The 17756-nt window shown below is 52.9% G+C and overlaps 1 protein-coding gene across 1 annotated transcript; it reads left to right on the top strand.

Annotated features, from left to right (window-relative positions):
* The first annotated feature begins 1450 nt into the window (after positions 1–1450).
* Positions 1451–17151, top strand: GFAP (glial fibrillary acidic protein). Its single transcript, XM_019554575.1, has 9 exons — positions 1451–2032; positions 5627–5687; positions 6664–6759; positions 8104–8265; positions 8887–9012; positions 9584–9804; positions 10526–10569; positions 10990–11075; positions 13495–17151. Exons 1-9 carry the CDS (start codon positions 1521–1523, stop codon positions 13528–13530), a joined length of 1344 nt encoding a protein of 447 aa, XP_019410120.1. The 5' UTR covers positions 1451–1520; the 3' UTR covers positions 13531–17151.
* Positions 17152–17756: the final 605 nt, after the last annotated feature.

Here is a 17756-nt window from a genome sequence, read left to right as displayed (position 1 = left end):
AAATGATCACCCATTATCACAGTGAGCACCAAGCAGGCCCACTACACCTTGCTCTGTAAGTATGCATAGTATGAGATGGTCCCCCACATGGTGGGTCATAATCCTCAAACTGCAGCAGAGAAAATTTAGGTTCGAGATTAGGAAAAATGCTCTGACTCTGAGGGCGATCAAGCATTAGAAAAGGCTACCTAGAGAAGCTGTGGATTCTCCAACCCTGGAAGTTTTCAAGACCAGGTTAGACAGATACTTGGCTGGGGTGTTTTAGTCACAATGATCCTGGCTTGAGCAGCAACTGGATTAGATAACCTCATGAAGTCCGTTCCAGCCCCACTTTCTTATGATCCTATATGCAAGTCAGATAAAGGGGAGGAGGAAAAATGAGGCACAAAGGTAGGTGGTGACTTGACCACAGTCACCCAGCAGAGCAGTGGCAGAGCAGGAAAGAGAACCCAGGTGTCTGGAGTGCCAGCTGATATTTGTAAGTAATACAGAGATTTTAAAAAATGTGCAAAACAATACAAACTTATCCTCTCCCCACTCTGGGCCTAATTGTAGACATGCCAATGCTGTAATTTGTATGTACAAAAGCACATCTAAGTTAGGAAGAATGGTCGGCTGGGTTTTCAGTGTCCTAACAACATGCTTTAATGCATATGTTGATGGGGCCTGAGGTATTTTAAATATATTATGAGACCGTGTTTCCAGGGGTACAGTGCGGAAGAGAACTCAGTGTACAATGGAGCCTGGACTTTACCAAAGAGTGGACATACATAAAGGCAGGAAGATTTCTTTCCCTTGTGAGTAAATAAGTAATGTAAGCTCAAAGCAAGATCCCTTCTGTCTGTGTGTGCCTACACACATACATTCACACACATACATGCATGTGTACACACCTAGTCACCCCTTGCACGCACCCCCTCATGCACTGCTTGAACAGAACTCTTCTTCCCCTAGGAAGTCCCTGCTCCATCCCTCTAACAAACTGGAGACTTACTCTGACAAGCTTGCCCCCCTCCCCACCATGCCTCTGAGACTCCAGAACATGTTGGCTCGTCCTAGTCTCCAGGACTCTGGGAAAAAGGGCATGTACAGAACAGGGTGTCCTTTGCCACAGCCACCTCCCAGGAGTACACAGCCATGACACGAGTTTGTGGGATGCTGATGCCCACCCACCAGGGGGACAAGGGGCCCTGGAAGCTGTGGCCCACGCGTTCCCCACGTAGCACGTCAGCTGGTATTCACTCTCCTTTGCCCAGGACAATGACTGAGGGTTTCTGCTTCATTTGTCAGTCTTTGTTCTTCTGCCAAGGACTGGGCAGTTGGCACGGTATGTGGCAGCTTCTAGGACCAGGCACACAATACCCACCCCCTTCAGGCTCCCCCCTCCTTTAGCTTCTCACACACACACCCTGTCTGGGGAGGGCCAGTCCTCTGCATAAAACCCATTGCAGAGCAGCCAGCATCCTGTCGGAGCTTTGCCACTGCCCAGAGGACAAGGCCTGGCCCAAAGGAGCAGGAGCATGAGTGTGAGCATGGAGGGCCAGAGGCTGTCTTCTTATGGGAGGCGATTTGGCTCCCAAGCCACCATCCACCAGTCCCTGAGGTACTCTCCTGGCCGCAGGCTCCTGTCCTCCAGCCCTACCTCCCGGGTCTCCGTGACCAAAATGAAGACCTCCAGCCTGAGCTTCCGCACCAGCCCCCGCTTCAGCCAAGACAAGGTGGACTTTTCCCTGGCTGATGCCCTCAACGCTGAGTTCAAGGAGACACGCACCAATGAGAAGGTGGAGATGATGGAGCTGAATGACCGCTTTGCCAGCTACATTGAGAAGGTTCGTTTCCTAGAGCAGCAGAACAAGGTCCTGGTGGCAGAACTCAACCAGATCAGAGACAAGGAGCCCACCAAGCTGGCCGACATCTACCAGGAGGAGCTACGGGAGCTGCGGCGGCAGGTGGACCAGCTGTCTAACTCCAAGGCCAGGCTGGAGATCGAGAGGGACAACCTGCTGGAGGACGTCAGCATCCTCCGGCAAAAGTAAGGCACTGTCACAGAGCAGGGGAGCAGCTGCTGTCCCTAGTGGTGTCAGTGCAGTGAAAGCATGGCACAGAGCCGAAGGCATAGAGGCAGACAAGTCACGCCAGGAAAGAGAGAGTAGTCACTTGCCTTGGCTGAGTAGCTGGAGATTCAGTACACTTTACAAGTTTTCCTTATGCTTTAAACTGATGGGGAGTAGGGCAGTGCCCTCCGCCTCCGCCTTGCCTGCGGCAGGTTAGGTTGTTCCTAGCATCCTTGGGCTACATGCCTTGTAGTTAGTTATGTGGCAGGTTGTTTGTGGGGGCTTAGGAATACGTTAGACAAATACCTGTCTGGGATGGTTTGGATATAGGGATGATCCTGCCTCAAGCAGGGGGTTGGACTGGGTGATCTCCGGAGGTCCCTGCCAGCCTTGCTTTCCCATGATGCTTTGATATGATTCTGTAAGGGTGGAGGGAGGGGAAGATGAAAAGACAGATGAATAGACAGTGGTAGGACCCAGGGACTCATCTGCTGGTATGGTTCCCAATGCTGCTGCTGGCCTGCTGGGTGACATCAGTCAGCTCACTCTCCCCTTCTCTGACTAATGTTCACTGCCTGTAAGGAGAGCTGGGGGAGGGAGCTGTGAACGCAAGGGGAACCAAGTGTTATCCACGGCCAGATTTTCAGGTGACCTCACACTAGCCTCCCATATTGCACTGGGAAAAAAAGCAACTATGCAGGAAAGTGTGGGCTTGTACTCCTGCATTTTCAAACCCTGGTCTGAGAGCTAGGTGCCCAGCTACCCAGTGTACCCATGCTGACCCCCACCTGATCCCCCAGAGCTGCTGTACACCCTGGTGGGCAGGCATGAAGGCACATGTACCCAAGTGGTTTAACCAGCACAGGGCAGCAGTAAATGCATGTAGCAGAGGGACCTGCTCTCCCTGCCTCCCTCACTGCAGCCCTCTGTGACAAACAGCATGCTGGAACAAGGCTCAGGAGAAAAGACTTAGGTCTGTGAGCCAAATTGCTTGCACACTGTACATGTAACAAAAGCTCTGCTCTGCTGAAGCTCTGAGGGCAGGACAGAAGGAGGAGGGGGAAGGGCTACCAGCCTCATTAGAGAAGGGCTTGCCCCTGTGCTGGCTGCACGGTTGTGCTGGCCATACACCAGCACACATTGTTTTTTGGAGGAAGTGTGCTCTAACAGTTTGGCTAGACAACTAGACACCCAAAGTGGCATGTCCCAGTCCAGGCTGGAAGAAGTATGCTCTAGCACCAGGTTCCCAGTCTGTCCCCTGCTTTGAGACTGGGATGCCATGTTAGCATGGGTACAAGGGTTTGAGAGTCAGGACTCCTGGGTTCCAGCCGTTTGAGCAAGATGTTGACTCTGCTGTGTCTGAGGGAGGGCTCTGCTCACCCACAGGCCTTGTGAAACGTAGGCCCCCGACAGACGTGCAAGTAAAGGTGCAATGGGGTCTGATGCAGGATCCCCACAATTGTGCTTCCATGTGCATGACAGGAGGTATGATTGTGGGATTCTGCATCAGATCCCAGCGCACCTTATTGTCAGCACAGGAGTGTTCCTGGGTTCCCCCTGCACTGCAAGTAGCAAGCTCCCATGTCTGGGAGACCCCTCAATTGAAGGGGCTCCCAGCCACTGGGGGACACGATGCACTCCCAGGGCTGGGAGCTGTCAGCTGATGTGGCACCCAGCCACTGGAGTGCATCATGTCTAGGAGCCCTGTCAGCTGATCCAGGCTCCCACCTGCAGGTTGCGTCCCCCAGCTGGGAGCCTGGATCAGCTAATAGAGCTCCCATGCCACTGGCAGCACCATCAGCCAACAAGGCACCCAGCCAGGCTCACCCAGGCCACACATTCAATTGATGACATGACAGCAACCAGCCACAAAGTTATTCAGCATTTTTGTATAATAGTTTTGTGACTTATTCCTTGTTTTATGACACCATTAATTGCATTAATGTGTGGCTGAGTGACAACTTAAGACATGATGAACTGGTCAACCACATCTTAAATGTAACGTATGCCAGGAGCTGGCATTAGAGCAAGGACCCAGGATTATTGCTACTGGTTGAAGGCTGTTAGCAGCAGGTCTACCCATGTCCCAGCCAAACACAGATGCAACATGCTGCATCCTACAGTGCACACACACAACAGACCACCCAACACACTGCACTCCACAGTGCATGTGCGCACACACACAGACACATGCACACACGCGTGCACAACAAACACAAGCCAATGCACTGTGCGCCACTGGGCCCACTGCACACTCCACACCCACAGCATGCACACAGCAAACACAACCCCTGTATGCTCAGACTCCTAACCTCCCTACCCCATGGCCTGCAAACTGCAGCCCACCTAGATACCTAGGCCATCAACACAGTCCAAGGTGCTTCCTGCTGGTACCCACCACAGCCTGTCAGCATGTGCAACCCAAGCCAGCCAGCTCCATGTCAGTGCAGATTTCTGCCAACATCTGCCGCCTCCCTGGGTAGGTTCTGCTGCTTCCAGCTGACCATGACACCCTCCTTGACCACAGGAACCTTGACAGTCAGGACACATTGGGCTCTACAGCCAAACCCTTGAGGCAGGTATTCTCACGCATCCGCTAGCTATCTGCCTTCTCAGCACTTGGAGCTCCTGCCCCCACGTGCTTCTCCCTGCCACCACCCTCCCTTTGGCTTTCCTTGTCATTACCTTCTTGGGCTCTAGCCAGCATACTCCCCTGTGCCCTCATGGCTGGCAGTCTGAAAGGATGCTCTCTGCAGACCATCTTTGGCTTGTACCAGATCCTGAAGGCCAGGCAGCTGCCAAGGGAAGCAGCATGTGAGTCCCCCCATGGCCCTGCAAGAGCCTACATCTTTCAGGAAACCTGCTTTTCACTCTAGGCACATTGCAGGGTTTACCCCAATGCCCTTCCCAACCCACCATGCCCTGGCACCTTGATTCTGCCCCTGGGCCTGACCTGAGAGGTGCTGTGTAGCTGCTCTGCAGTGTGGGACTAGGCAGTATTGGGAATAGTTTCCATGAAACTTGGCACCTCTGTGTCCCTGGGCCCACTCTTGCCTTTCCCAGAACAATGCTGTAAGGGAGATGTGCTTGCTGGTGTCTAATGCTGCACCTGGGATGGGAACAAGTGCACTGATGGAGGAGGGGGCTGGGGTGTGCATCATGAGGCTTTGTGGAGGTGGGGGGCAGATAGTGTGTATATGTGGTTGAGGACAGGAAGATGCCTGGAGATTGTATGCCTGATGGTGATTGTCTGTGGGTGTCCATGTGAAGGAAGGTGTATATTAGGAGTCTTGGGTGAGGGCAATCGTGTCTGTGTGAGATGGAGATAAATTCTGGGTGTGTGGGTGAGGAGGATGGTGCATGTGAGGGTTGGAAGATGAGGAGGATTGTGTATGCAAAGAGGTGTGTGTGTGCGCGTGCATTAATGAAAGGGAATTATATGGGGTCTGTATGCTGTGTGGTTGTTTTGACCTTGAGGGTTTGTTTGTTTGGATTTAGCTGTTTGAAAGAAACAGAAAAGCCAATAATTAGATTAAAACTGTGCCAACTTCCCTGTTTGTTTCTTGTTTAAGGTTGCAGGATGAGATTAATCTGCGGCTGGAAGCTGAAAACAATTTGTCTTCCTACAGACAGGTGAGGGGAGCATTGCCTCCTGCCAGACAGGCCCAAAACTGGGTGCTGTGGGGCCCCACACATTGCAGGATTGGACCCTTAACCCTAGAGACCGGAGTGTCTTGGCTGGAGAAGCCTGGGCCTGGGTGGCACTCAGAGTTGGGTCAGGACCGGGACTCAAGATGGCAGGCAGGTTCAAGGGACAGGCAAGCCCAGCATCCAAAAGTATGACTCCACCTGCTGAGCTCCTTCCTCCCAGAAGGGCAACTAACTTGGTCTGAAATCCCCCCACCCAACATCTTTGTCACTCAAAGGCAGTATCACACCACCTTGGAACGAGGGGGCAGCCTCCACGGTTGTGTGCACAACAGAAGCGACGTACTTGGGCTCCTGAGACAAGGTGCCACTCTGTCCCACTCAGTCAACAGTTCCAGCCAGAGGGGAGGCCACTAATGCCCTGTTCATCTGACCTCTAGCACTATGAGAATAGCAGAGAAGGCAGGAAAATGCAGGCATACAGCACAGCCAGGCTTGGCCAGCTGATGTCCTATCTGTGTCACTGGACTTAGAAGGAACAAGGTCATCTGCAGCTCCCCCCACATGCAGTCCAGCACTTCAGGGACACAGCGTTTGGCCCTGCAGGAGAGCAGGAACTCTTTTGGCTGTCTCCTCATGCCCTTCCAGAGAAGGTAGCTGTACTGTGGGAGCTGGGTTCAGTAATGCCAGGCCACTGAACCTGGGCATGCCCTGCTGGGCCACTGTTCCTCTAGGTTTTGGAAGCAGGTAAGATTCAGACCAGGAGGCAAAGAGCTAACTTTTATTGGTGACTAGCTTGGTGGATTCAGACCCAAGTAAGCAGGGTAAAGATATTTGCTGTCACATGTAACTGAACTGATGTGGCCTATAAAGAAGTGCAAAAGAAAGACTGGACCTTGCTTGATGCTGGTTGAACCAGATGGTGTCTGTCCCTTCATCTCCCCTGCTTCTCTCCTGCCAGGATGTTGATGATGCTGCATTAGCTCGCTTGGACCTGGAGCGGAAAGTTGAGTCCCTGCAGGAGGAGATTAACTTCCTGAGGAAAGTCCATGATGAGGTAACATGGTAGATCTGCTTTCCCAGCCTGCACAGCTCCTGGGCATAGAGTGGGCCTACAAACATCTGTCCTTGCTCACTGCAAGTGGTCTGGGGGGGTGGGGAGGGGCTCTTCATTTTCCTTGTATTCTGGGAGCTCTGCCTCTCACCAGGGGCAGATCTTGGGTGGGGTGCAGTTGTGCGGTTCACTCCACCCAAACTTTAAAACCAACTGCCTGGGAATGGCACCAGCATTTCTATTCAGGCAGTGCTGAGAAAGTCAGCTGACTTCATGACTCACTATCATCTCCCTGATTCCTGCTACTCTCTTTTTACTCCACAGGTGTTAATAACCCTCTCCCCTTTTTACTGATCTTGATGTTCCACTATTCGAACTATCCTTTCTTCTGCAATTCTGCTGTCTGTTAGCCATTTCTGGTAATATCTGTCTTCTTTTTCACAGCCCTGCCAACCATTTTTAGCTCAAGCTGAAAATCTAACTCAGGTGTGGTAAAATTAACACTGGTGTAGAAATGACTGATAGTGGAATACTGCAGGTGCTGTTAAGATACTCAGGAAGGCTAGATTTTGTTTTATGAATCTGAATAAGAGACATACATTTAACTATAATGACTACAGGACTAATGATGCAATGTCTTTTGACTATTTTGACTATAGTTCGTTGTGTTATTTAAACTTTATGTATAAAATGTATTGTGTATATGCAATGATGCACCATATCACCTGCACCTCCATTTTCAAAATCCTAGATCTGTCCATGCCTTTCACCCCCTTCCTCCCTTGGCTCCTTCTGTGCTGGCTGTGTTCCACCATGGCCTGTTTATTCTGACAGGGAGAGTAAGAAGTAGAAGAAAATCTTTGACCCAGAGGTGACATGTCAATTTTGCATTAGCGAACAGTTGTCACAGAGCCTAAGTCAATATTACTTACACACCAACAGCCCCCAGGGAGGCAAATGTTCATACAAGGAGACCCTATGACATATATCCCTTCCTTTTAGAATGAGCAATACCAACACTTATCTTAAAACCAGGCACTGCTGGTTGACTTCTGTTGTCTTATACAAGCACCATAAACAGAGGGTTGAATGGATAGTCTTCTGAAGAAGCCCCAGAAACAGTGTCATACCTTACAGTGACCAACGGAGCATGTTGCAGAAGAGCTGTGACTGGAAACCTCTTCCCTACAGGCAGCTTCTTCCACCCCGTGGCCACTAAGGCAGTAGCAATACCCTCACCCCATGTAGGAGCATCTCAGTGCAGGTCTCTTTGCCCATCTGCCAGCCATATGAGTATGGCCAAGCCCTGTTCCTCACCTCCAACCTTCATTGCTTGTATCTTTTTAGGAGCTGCGAGAGCTCCATGAGCAGCTGGCCCAGCACCAGGTGCACATTGAGATGGACATGACAAAGCCGGACCTGACTGCTGCACTGCGGGAGATTCGCATTCAGTATGAGTCCATGGCCACCAACAACATGCATGAGACAGAGGAGTGGTACAAGTCCAAGGTAACATTGCCCAAGATGAAGGCCATCTGATCTCAGGGGGTGCTTGGGAAGCATTGGTGAGCTGTGTTTGCACAGGATGCTGATGACATCTGTTTGTTCCCCATTCTGCAACCAGCCAACCACTATCCACCTGGCAGGCGCTGCATTGCAGATGCTTCCAGGCTGGTGCCATCTTTGCCACATGCTGCCAGACAAGTCACCAGACAGGCTGGACAGGAGATGAACACTGACAGTGCTGGACAGTGTTAGCTATGCAGCAGGCCTTTTCTAGCAGGGTCTTAAAGGCCTCCACCAGCTCACAGCAGTGTTCCATGGCTGTCTCTGCCCCTCCTGTCTCCAGGATTGCTGTGCCCTTTTTACAGGCAGGGAAGGTGAGGAGCAGCAGATAGGTGGAGGCAGGATGGGAATAGAGCCCCAGAGTCCTGGCTCCCCATCTTGCATGTCCTTCCCAGGGCTAGGACTGGAACCCAGGGTTGCAGGTTGTCTGTGTTCAAACATTCCACTTCCCCAGCTCCTCTCTTGCTCCTCGCTCCCACAGCACCAAGCCCCTTCACATACTCACTTCCCCAGGAGGCAGTCCTCTAGCTTTTGGTGCCATATGTGCTAACACCTCTCTCCCAGTTTGCAGACCTGACAGATGCTGCTGCTCGCAACATCGAAGCACTACGCCTGGCCAAGCAAGAAGCAAACGAGTACCGGCGCCAGCTCCAGGCCCTCACCTGCGACCTGGAGTCCCTGCGGGGGTCGGTAGGTGAAGGTGTTGGGGAGGGGGAGGTGGCAGTGAGATAGGGCTCTGGACCTTTGCTTGGGGCAGGTTTACTTGTGCTGGCAATGGAGGTGCCTTCCATTAGCATCTCCCCATAGTGAACAACAACTGTCACATAACCCAGTTCTGGGTTATGGTTATCAATTCTCTTTAGTTTCAAGTGAACCCAATCACATTAACTTTCTCTTCCACTGTGGGCTATGATGGCTCCATCCCAGGCAGGCGCAGAGGGGAGGGAGAACCCAGCAGAAGTCAAATAACATTGTGCTTCATTGTGGCCCTGTCACCTGCAGAGAGGGAGGCTGCCAAGCCAGAGGCCCAGGGCTCCACTCCAGGAGGTTGGAGGCAGGAGGGTTCCAGCATTAGTGCATGGACATAAGGTGTGGGACTGGACTAGATGGACCAGTGGCCTAAGCCAGCCTCTCAGTAACAGCACTGCAGTTTGACAATATCCCTGGGGATCCTGTAACCCTAGTGGGCCTGGTCCATGACACCATGATTTCTAGAGAATGAAGGGGTTAGTATCTCCTTGCTTTCCCCTTTGCCTCTCAGAATGAATCCCTGGAGAGGCAGCTGCGGGAGATGGAGGACCGCTATGCCATTGAGACAGCCAGTTACCAGGACACAGTCATTCGGCTGGAGGAAGACATCCGGAGCCTCAAGGAGGAGATGGCCCGGCACCTCCAGGAGTACCAGGACCTGCTCAATGTCAAGCTGGCCTTGGACATTGAAATTGCCACCTACCGCAGGCTCCTGGAGGGAGAGGAGAGCAGGTGAGCCTCCCCAGATGGATGGAAAGAGGAGCATGATGCCCTGGAAGGGCTGTGCCTCCTCATGGTGCTGATTGATAGTCCTATTCCCAGCACCTCCCACCCCTAAGGATGCCAGAGCCCTTCTCTGGGTGTCCACAGATGCCATTTTCCCTCAGTGTGGGGGGTCTCTCCAAGGTTTCCCACACTGGCAGGGTAGGGCAGGGATATTCATTCTTTCCTTTTGGGGAAGGGGTGTTCCATCTGCTGCCCATGTTCAGCCTGTTCTTTGTATACACAGCCAGCCTCTGCCTTCCCCACACTGTGACCAGCCCTAAAACATGTCAGTCAACAGGTGCTGCAGTTCATGGCAGCAATGAGGACCAGGCATGAGATGCTTTGCCCCCAAAACCAGGGGCCAAACTCCTGTCAAGTTTGAGGAAAGTCCAGATTTGGAGCCAAACATGGCACCTGGGACTCACTGAGGCCAACTGATCCATGCAATAGGCACTGAATGAGCCCAAATCTGCTCTCAGCTACACCCACGCAGTCCCACTGACTCCCACAGGGTGAGTGAGAGCAGAGGGTTACTCATGGGACCCGAGCATATCTCCAGCCACCCTGCTGTCCCAGAGCTCACTGAAGCCTTGGATTTCCATGGGGGGTACCCTGCAAGGGCTGCTGTCATGAAAACCTGTCTTGAGACCCATCTGACACCCCTCGCTCCTCCATTTTGTCTCCACAGGATCACAATCCCCGTGCAGACTTTCTCCAACTTGCAGATCCGAGGTCAGGACACTGTATGTCTCCTTTGGGGAAGGGGGTGTGTGGGCTGGTGAGATGTGACACCTTTCCCATATTGCTACGAAGCCCAGTGGCCTTGAAGCTTTATCCTAATAGGAAGGTGCAGCACTGGCGTGAGCCGACATTAACCATCAGCCTGGAGACAGCAGACTGGGAGTGTGGGGGGAGCTGGGTAACTGATGTCTTACAACTAGTGGCATTTGTAGCTCTGGACTCTACGATGGAGACCATCAAGATTTCTTTGTCATCTGTCAGGGAAACAGATGTTCTGGGGGAGCCTGGCTTTTTCCCTTGTATCAAAAGTTGGTGCTTGGGTCAGGAGCTGGCTTATGGTGGAGGTCAGGAGCGGGGTGTTTGGCCTGCTCTGTGTGGCAAGCCGTGACTAAACTCTGTGCTAACCCCCAGAGACTAGCCTGGATACCAAGTCCATGTCTGAGGCTCAGCTGAAGAGGAACATCATGGTCAAAACTGTGGAGACCAGAGATGGAGAGGTAAGGAGATGGCCTCACCTCCCTGCCGTCATCCATCTGCTTCCCTTCCTGCTGGAGCTCCCTGATTCTGCCGCACTCCACTCCACTGCTGTTGGGACTTAGAAATGTTCACCTCTCCCAAGCAATAGGTCTTACTGGGGGACAGGTCCTGAGGAGGCAACTGAATGCTGTGACATGCAGCTGTGCATTCCTCAGGGTGGGGAATTCTCCACAGAGAGGAGCAGCCACCTTTGGTTCTGCTGGTACAACTCACCACTTGCCAGCTGTACTGGCTCTGGGACTAGCCCCTCATGTGCACCGGGAGCCCAGAAAGGCCAGTGTCCCACAGGGAAGGCACTGAGGAGGGAAAACTTTGTGGGAGAACAGCAGATGAGGAATGTTTTGGAGGGCTGGGCACAGAAAATAGGCAGTTTCAATGGAACATGTCAGTGCTAGTGAAACTTCCCAGCAGGAAGAAGTAAAACCGGATAATGCCAATTCCCCATGCCATTTTGACTCTGTGTACCATGGTTAGTTCTTTAATCTAATCAAAAAACTTAAACAGAATGAATCCAGACAAGAAAAGTGATACTACCTGCTTTAGTATTACCAAACCAAAATGATCCAACAGCAATGACCTTACCCACCTGTATGGGTCTGACTCTAGATGCCTGAGAATTCCCGTTTCATGGGAAATTTTACTTTTTCTTTCAATCTGGAAATCATCTTTTCTTTTTTTAATATCCAGCTTGCCCACTGGGCAGACAGTCTAGCTCCCAGCTGGCTCTGCGTTGGGGTGATGGCCCCAGCATAGGGATCAGGGGGGTCTGGGTTCTGGGCTAGTCAGTGAACTTGTTTGTGTCTGTCTTTGGCCTTGAATTTTCCATCTGTAAACCAGAGTGAATGAGCCTGTCTCCCTTCTCCATCCCCATGACAGTGCAGTGCTGACGGTATAACTGCACCTGCCCCAAGGGCCTTTGGTGGTACCACCTTGTCAGCAGATGAACCTGCCTCATCCCAGCCCTGACCATCAGGTGGTACCTGCAGGTGGCAGCTGTGTAGGGCTGGGGTTGTGAGCCCCACAAGACAGGTCTCTGACTATATGCTCATGTACCAGCCTGGGAACACAGGAAGAGGAGATAATGGTATTGAATCTGGAAAGACAGACAGAGTTGGGAGGTTCTGGGAAAAGTCCCACAGAGATTTTAGTTCCTACGTGCTGATCAAGACAATAAACCATCTTCTTCCCAGTGCTGCATCTTAGAAGAGTAAAGAGTTCCCTATTTTGGGTCCTACTTTGAGGCGGCCTGTGGAGATGGGCAATGCCCGGCTGGTGCATGGGCAGAGTTGGGGGGTTGGAGAGCCAGGGCTGGAAGGGCAGGACAGGACCAAAGTGTTTTGTGGCCCAAACTGGTGAGTCAGCGGGAGGTGTTTTGGCAGAGCAACATGGGAGATGCTTGCACAGCACCTGTGAGCTCTATTCCTGGCCATCGGCCCCTCACTCTGGCTTGCACACTGAGGGAGGGAGATTCACAGTATCCCGCTGAAACCAGGCACCTGTCAGGAGGTTTTGTTAATTATGCACACACAAAGGATCCCAGTGGGAGCTCTGCTGAGTGACTACACAGTGCCCTCTGCGGGGCTGAGCACAACACACCATTCTGCCGTATTCTTTCTTCATGCTCATGACGGCTGCTGACAGCCTGATCACTGGTCCCTGAATATGACAGGGACTTTCAATGTTGGGCTGATGACTCTGCAGGACTCTCTCGTGACACCTTTCTAAAGCCTGCAGCAGGGGGATGAAGTAAAGCAGCTGTTTGCCAACACTGGTCCAGCTCTGGGGACATGAGCTGCCCAGATCCTCCCAGCTTTCTCCAGCGGGAGTGTCTTGGATCTGGAAGACTCCTGTCCTGCAGACTGGGACTGCACTTTGTGTCACAGACACCCTGTGCTGCGGGGCAGATAGGCTCCTGCCCTGAGCTGTCCCCACCACTGGCCTGTGGGGACTGTGAGGCTGGGGTGAGGACCCTGGTACTGAATTTTTCAAGCCCAGGGGCTATTTCAGGACAGGCTAGAACACAGTGAGCATGTAAAGAGGTATGGATGGGCAGCGCTGTAGCTGAATAACTTTTGCTTGCTTCTAGCTTCATAGGGCAGTCATGGGCACAAATTAAGGCTGCTAGAGCCTGGGAGTTGCCAGACAGAGGAAGCCTGAGCTCCTCCAGCCTGTCTGGGTGCCAGTCTTCACCCCACATGGGCTAACCCCTGCCCCCCCACCCCTGGCAGCAGTGTGCCTCTGGTAGGGACCTGTCCCTACAGGGGAGCATGGGTATCCTCAGCCAGCCCTGACCCCCAAGAGAGCCTTATCCCTCTGAGGAGGACAGCAGTGGGACTGGCACAAGAGGTCACTGTCCTTCTCTTCTCTATCTGCCTCCAGGTGATCAAGGAGTCCACCCAGGAGCACAAGGAGTGAGGCAGGCGGAGCTGGAGGGTGACACGGACAGCAGAAGCTTGTAGCTGTAGATCCTAGCAGCAATAGACCCTAGCTGGTACTCCATCCTTCCAGTGTGGCAATGTGAGGGCATGGCTGCTCCAGCCACCCCTGAAGCCCACAGCTGGCTCGGCCACCACATGGAGGAGCAGGTGTCACCAACTGGAAGAGCTACAGCAACCAATTCCCATCCCCCCAATTAGACCTGCTGCTGACGGTCACTGTGCAGGTAGACTAGTGCTTCGGCCTGTGTGGGAACAAGTGATGTCCATCATTCCCTTCCCTCCCAGTTCTCACCCTCAGCTTCATTCTATTATCCTGCCCCATCAGAGTTAGCTGCCCACAAGATGCTGTGTCCCCACCAGGTAGGGTAGGTCCAGCTGGCAGTCCCCTAGCCATAGGGCTGCGCTATGTTCCCTTGCCCTAAATCCACTAATATGATAGTTCTCTTATTGCAGTAGCTTTGCAGGAGGCTGCTGGGGAGGGGAGAGGAGGGGAGAACAGGGGGAGGCAGAGCAACCAAACACCCCAATCCTGCCCAGAGGGAAAGGCCAAAATCTGTGGCCTGATGACTGCAGAATCCGCCCCTGGGGTTGAAAGGGGTTTGGCTATATGCTCTGTGCAGAAGAGGATAACCCAGTATCTGGCCCTCCTGATTGCCTGGGAGACTCCCACAGGTCTAGAAGCGGGGTGGTGCTGGGGAGAGCAGCTCTCTTGTAGCTCAGCCTGCAACCCTTGCACACACCCCCAGCTATCCCTACTCCACTGCTGTCTGGCCATCTGCAGGTCAGACAGAAAGGCTTCACTGAAGGGGGATGCTGCTGCCCCTCCTGCAGTGCCCCACGGCCCAAAGGTGTAGGGCTTCTGTTCCTGGCACCTTGGAGTAGGGTTCTGGCACCTTGGAGTAGGGTCAGTATGGCCCTGTGAAGCAGGCTCTGTCCCCTCCTTTCCCTGCCAGCGCACAAGAGGCAGGATGGGAATAGTCTACCGAGTTACACCCCCTTCTGCAAAGGCAGCAGTACTGTACTCAGTGCTGTGGTCCACTTAGGAGCCTGGGCTATGCTCTTGCCCAGTAGAATAGAACTGGTGAGTCTGGAAACAGGAGAGCAGGGGCCCTGGAGCCCTAGTGAGGTTCGTCTGCATGCCCTTGTCCATCTTGTTGGTCTGCCAGATATATGTGCCTTGGAGATCCAATTTACCCTTGGGGAGAGGGGAGGACAGAGCCTCACAGGCACCTTTCTGCTGCTGTCAAGATATCATGAGGCCCCAGCAAGGACATCAGGGTAATGATCACAGAGGGAGGGCACGCAGCTGCCTTCCTGTACTGGGGGTTTGCCAGAGGAGGATGCAAGCATGAGTGTGAGCAGCAGGGCCCCAAGGGGAGGGGTTGTGCATAGTATCTCCTCTGTCTCGTGGTCAGGGTTCCCAGTACCCCTCACTGAAGTAGCACTGAGTAGCGCTTGCTGTCAGGGCCCTTAGAGTAGTGCAGCTCAGTGCCCAGGCTGCAAGTTGGGTGATCTGTATTCTGCCCCCTGCTGTGCTGCAAGCCATGGGCCACATCTGTGTCCTGCTCTTGCTGGAGTTGGTGGGAGTCTCCCTATGAAAGCAGGTCCTTAATTCTCTGTGCCTCAGTTTCTCCCTTGCATTGGAGTGACATTTCCCTCCTGTGCAAGTGTGCTGGGTGGCTGAGCTCATTCATATTGAGGGTGGGGTGGGGAGCCTCTGGGCACTTTGGAGGGACAGCTTTAGCTGATTCTCTCTGGGAGGGAAAACTCAGGGTTCTGCACTGAAACCAACTGCAGATCCAAGGAGCACCTGAGATCCTGGAACCCAGAGGGTCCCATTGCCCTCAAAGGAGCTGCGAAATAGGCCTATCCTAGAGGAGTATGGGCAGCAGAATCCAGTCTTGCACCAAGCAGCCCTCTCTGGGGTTTGCACTGGAGCAAAGCTGCTTGTCTCTGCTTGCCCTGAAGTTCAAGGCAGTAGTGTGTGCTGCTACACAGGCTGCTGCATTCTGCCTAGGAGGTGGCTGGATGGCAGCATTGGGTGGACAGAGTGTAGTAATGCTAGGCATGTGCTGTGGTTCTTAGGGTTGTGGAGTCAAGTAGTCAGCTGATCAGGAACCAGTGCTTTTTCCCTCAGCTGGATGGTGTCTAACGCAAGTGAAAATGAAGAAGGTGGAGAGAAAGGGAATGAAGGGCCAAGAGTGAAGGAGGATGGGGCTGGCCCCATCTGGGAGCCTGATCATGTAGTCAGGTGCACAAGAGGCCTCCTTGAGACCAAGCTATGCTTGGGAAGAAAGAGACCTCCATTATTAGAACAGGAGCCATGAGGGTGGTTCCCTGGCTTGGTGTCCTGGCACACAGGTGTTACCATCCCAGCTGGGGAGCCATGTCCCTTGGAACCTACCCTAGGCCTGTCATCTAGGTGCAGATATTGTGCCCATCTCCATGCTGTCCCAGTCTCAGGTAGGGATGAGCAGGGGGATAGGGCAACCTGATCCTGGGCAGTATGAAGTTGCCTGTGTTCCCAGTGACTTTGGTGCACTTGGCACCTTGGCAGGAGCAAGCTCAGAGCAGGCTCACGGTCTATGTATGTTGAATTATGAAGGGGAGATTTGGCCTGAGCCCGTTGCTACTGGGCCTCTGCAGCATATGCTAGAGCATGCAGGCTCAGACCAAAGCCTTGGCTAGGGTGGCCAGCCTTGCTCCACAAGTGTGCTTGGTACTTCAGAGCCAGACTTGGCTGTAACTTATCAAATTGGCACAGGGCGCTCTCTTTGCTCCATCTGTTGGAGTGTGTCTGCCCTCTCATGGCCCTGAGTTTTTCTGTCTGCCAAGCTGCTGGGGATCCCAGCCCTGCCCCTGCCCTGAGCACTGTTTTCTTTAGGAGTCAGAAGGCAGTGACCGCTTGTCTCAAGGTTTTCTTTGAGCAGTCAGTGACAAGGTAGCGTGACGCCCATGCACACTGCACCTGTAGCTCGCTCATCCTGGGGCCGGCATGTGTTTTATGGTCTTGCAGCCTCCTTGGCAGGCAGGTGAGTGTTTTTATCCCCTCCTTATCATGGGAGAAACTGAGGGACAGAATTGCCCAACAGCATGCAGCAAGATGTCAGCAGGTGGTAACAGAATCTAGCTCTCCTGGCTCCCAAGCCCATGCTTTGAATCCCAAGCAATTTGTCCCTTTGGAGTTCACCAAAAGGGAATTCCAAGGGGTGTTCCTTGTGTGCCTAGATGGGACATCCTGGTCTGGAGCCCTTGCCTTCAGGATGGTACATTTAAATCATGACTCTCATCCTATTATTGGAAGGAGAGGGAGAGACCAGAAGCAATGAGCTGCAGAGCTTGGCAGCCCTGGCTGTTTCCCTGATGCCTGAGGTCTGCTTAGGGCCTGGGTTAAGGGAAAACATTGGTAGAGAGGGCTTGCTGGTGGCCATCTGTGGTGCACCTTGTTTGCACAAAGCTCTCCCTAGTCTCTGGGAAGATTCAGGTTTGCTACTGAGCAGTCTCCTGCTGGAGTGTTTGCAGCACATGTCACTCCTGAATTAATACATTAATGTCAGCAGCCAAAGCGTGAGAAAAGAAATAAAGCTAAAGCAAGCGCCCTGGTCTCACTGGTCATATGACTGCAACCTGCACCTCAGTTGGGATCTGGAGGAGAGCCCTTGTCAGGGCTCTCAAAAAGCAGGGGGTAGTTGGCCTACAAGGCCCTTGCATGGGCAACCCTTGGACAGGTTCCACTTGCCAGTGCCCCTCAGTCCCAGCTGACATCCCCCAGCTGTTCCATGGCCCCCGAACTAGGCAAATGCCTCTGATTTCCACCCCAGAATCACACTGCTACTTCAGTCCTAGGAGCCCACACAGGGCTAGGGTCAGTATTGGGATTCCTACAGCTCCTACCACTAGTTCTGGGGCTCTCCAGGTTATGGTTAAGATTCAGACTGGTGAGTCGTTTGAGAAAAGGGTACAGGCAGAGGCTGATAGGGCTAGGGTTGGGCTGGTCAGGATCCTCCCTTGCAAATCCAGCAGCTGGTAAAGAACGAAGGATGGCAAAGGGCTCTTGCATCACCCAGTGCGAGGTCCCTGCACCATGTTGCTGTGATCCTGTCTAGGCAGTGCTTCCATCCCAACCAACAAGCACTGCTGTGTTAGTAAAAGGTAGTTGTGCAAAAATAGCACTGAGGGCCCCCACCAGGATCAGAGCCCTGT

Source organism: Crocodylus porosus, unplaced genomic scaffold (assembly GCF_001723895.1).
Source record: "Crocodylus porosus isolate Cpor-Errol unplaced genomic scaffold, CroPor_comp1, whole genome shotgun sequence".
NCBI classification, from domain to species: Eukaryota; Metazoa; Chordata; order Crocodylia; family Crocodylidae; genus Crocodylus; species Crocodylus porosus.
Note: the sequence above shows the minus strand (reverse complement) of the source record. Positions and strands in the feature narration are given on the sequence as shown.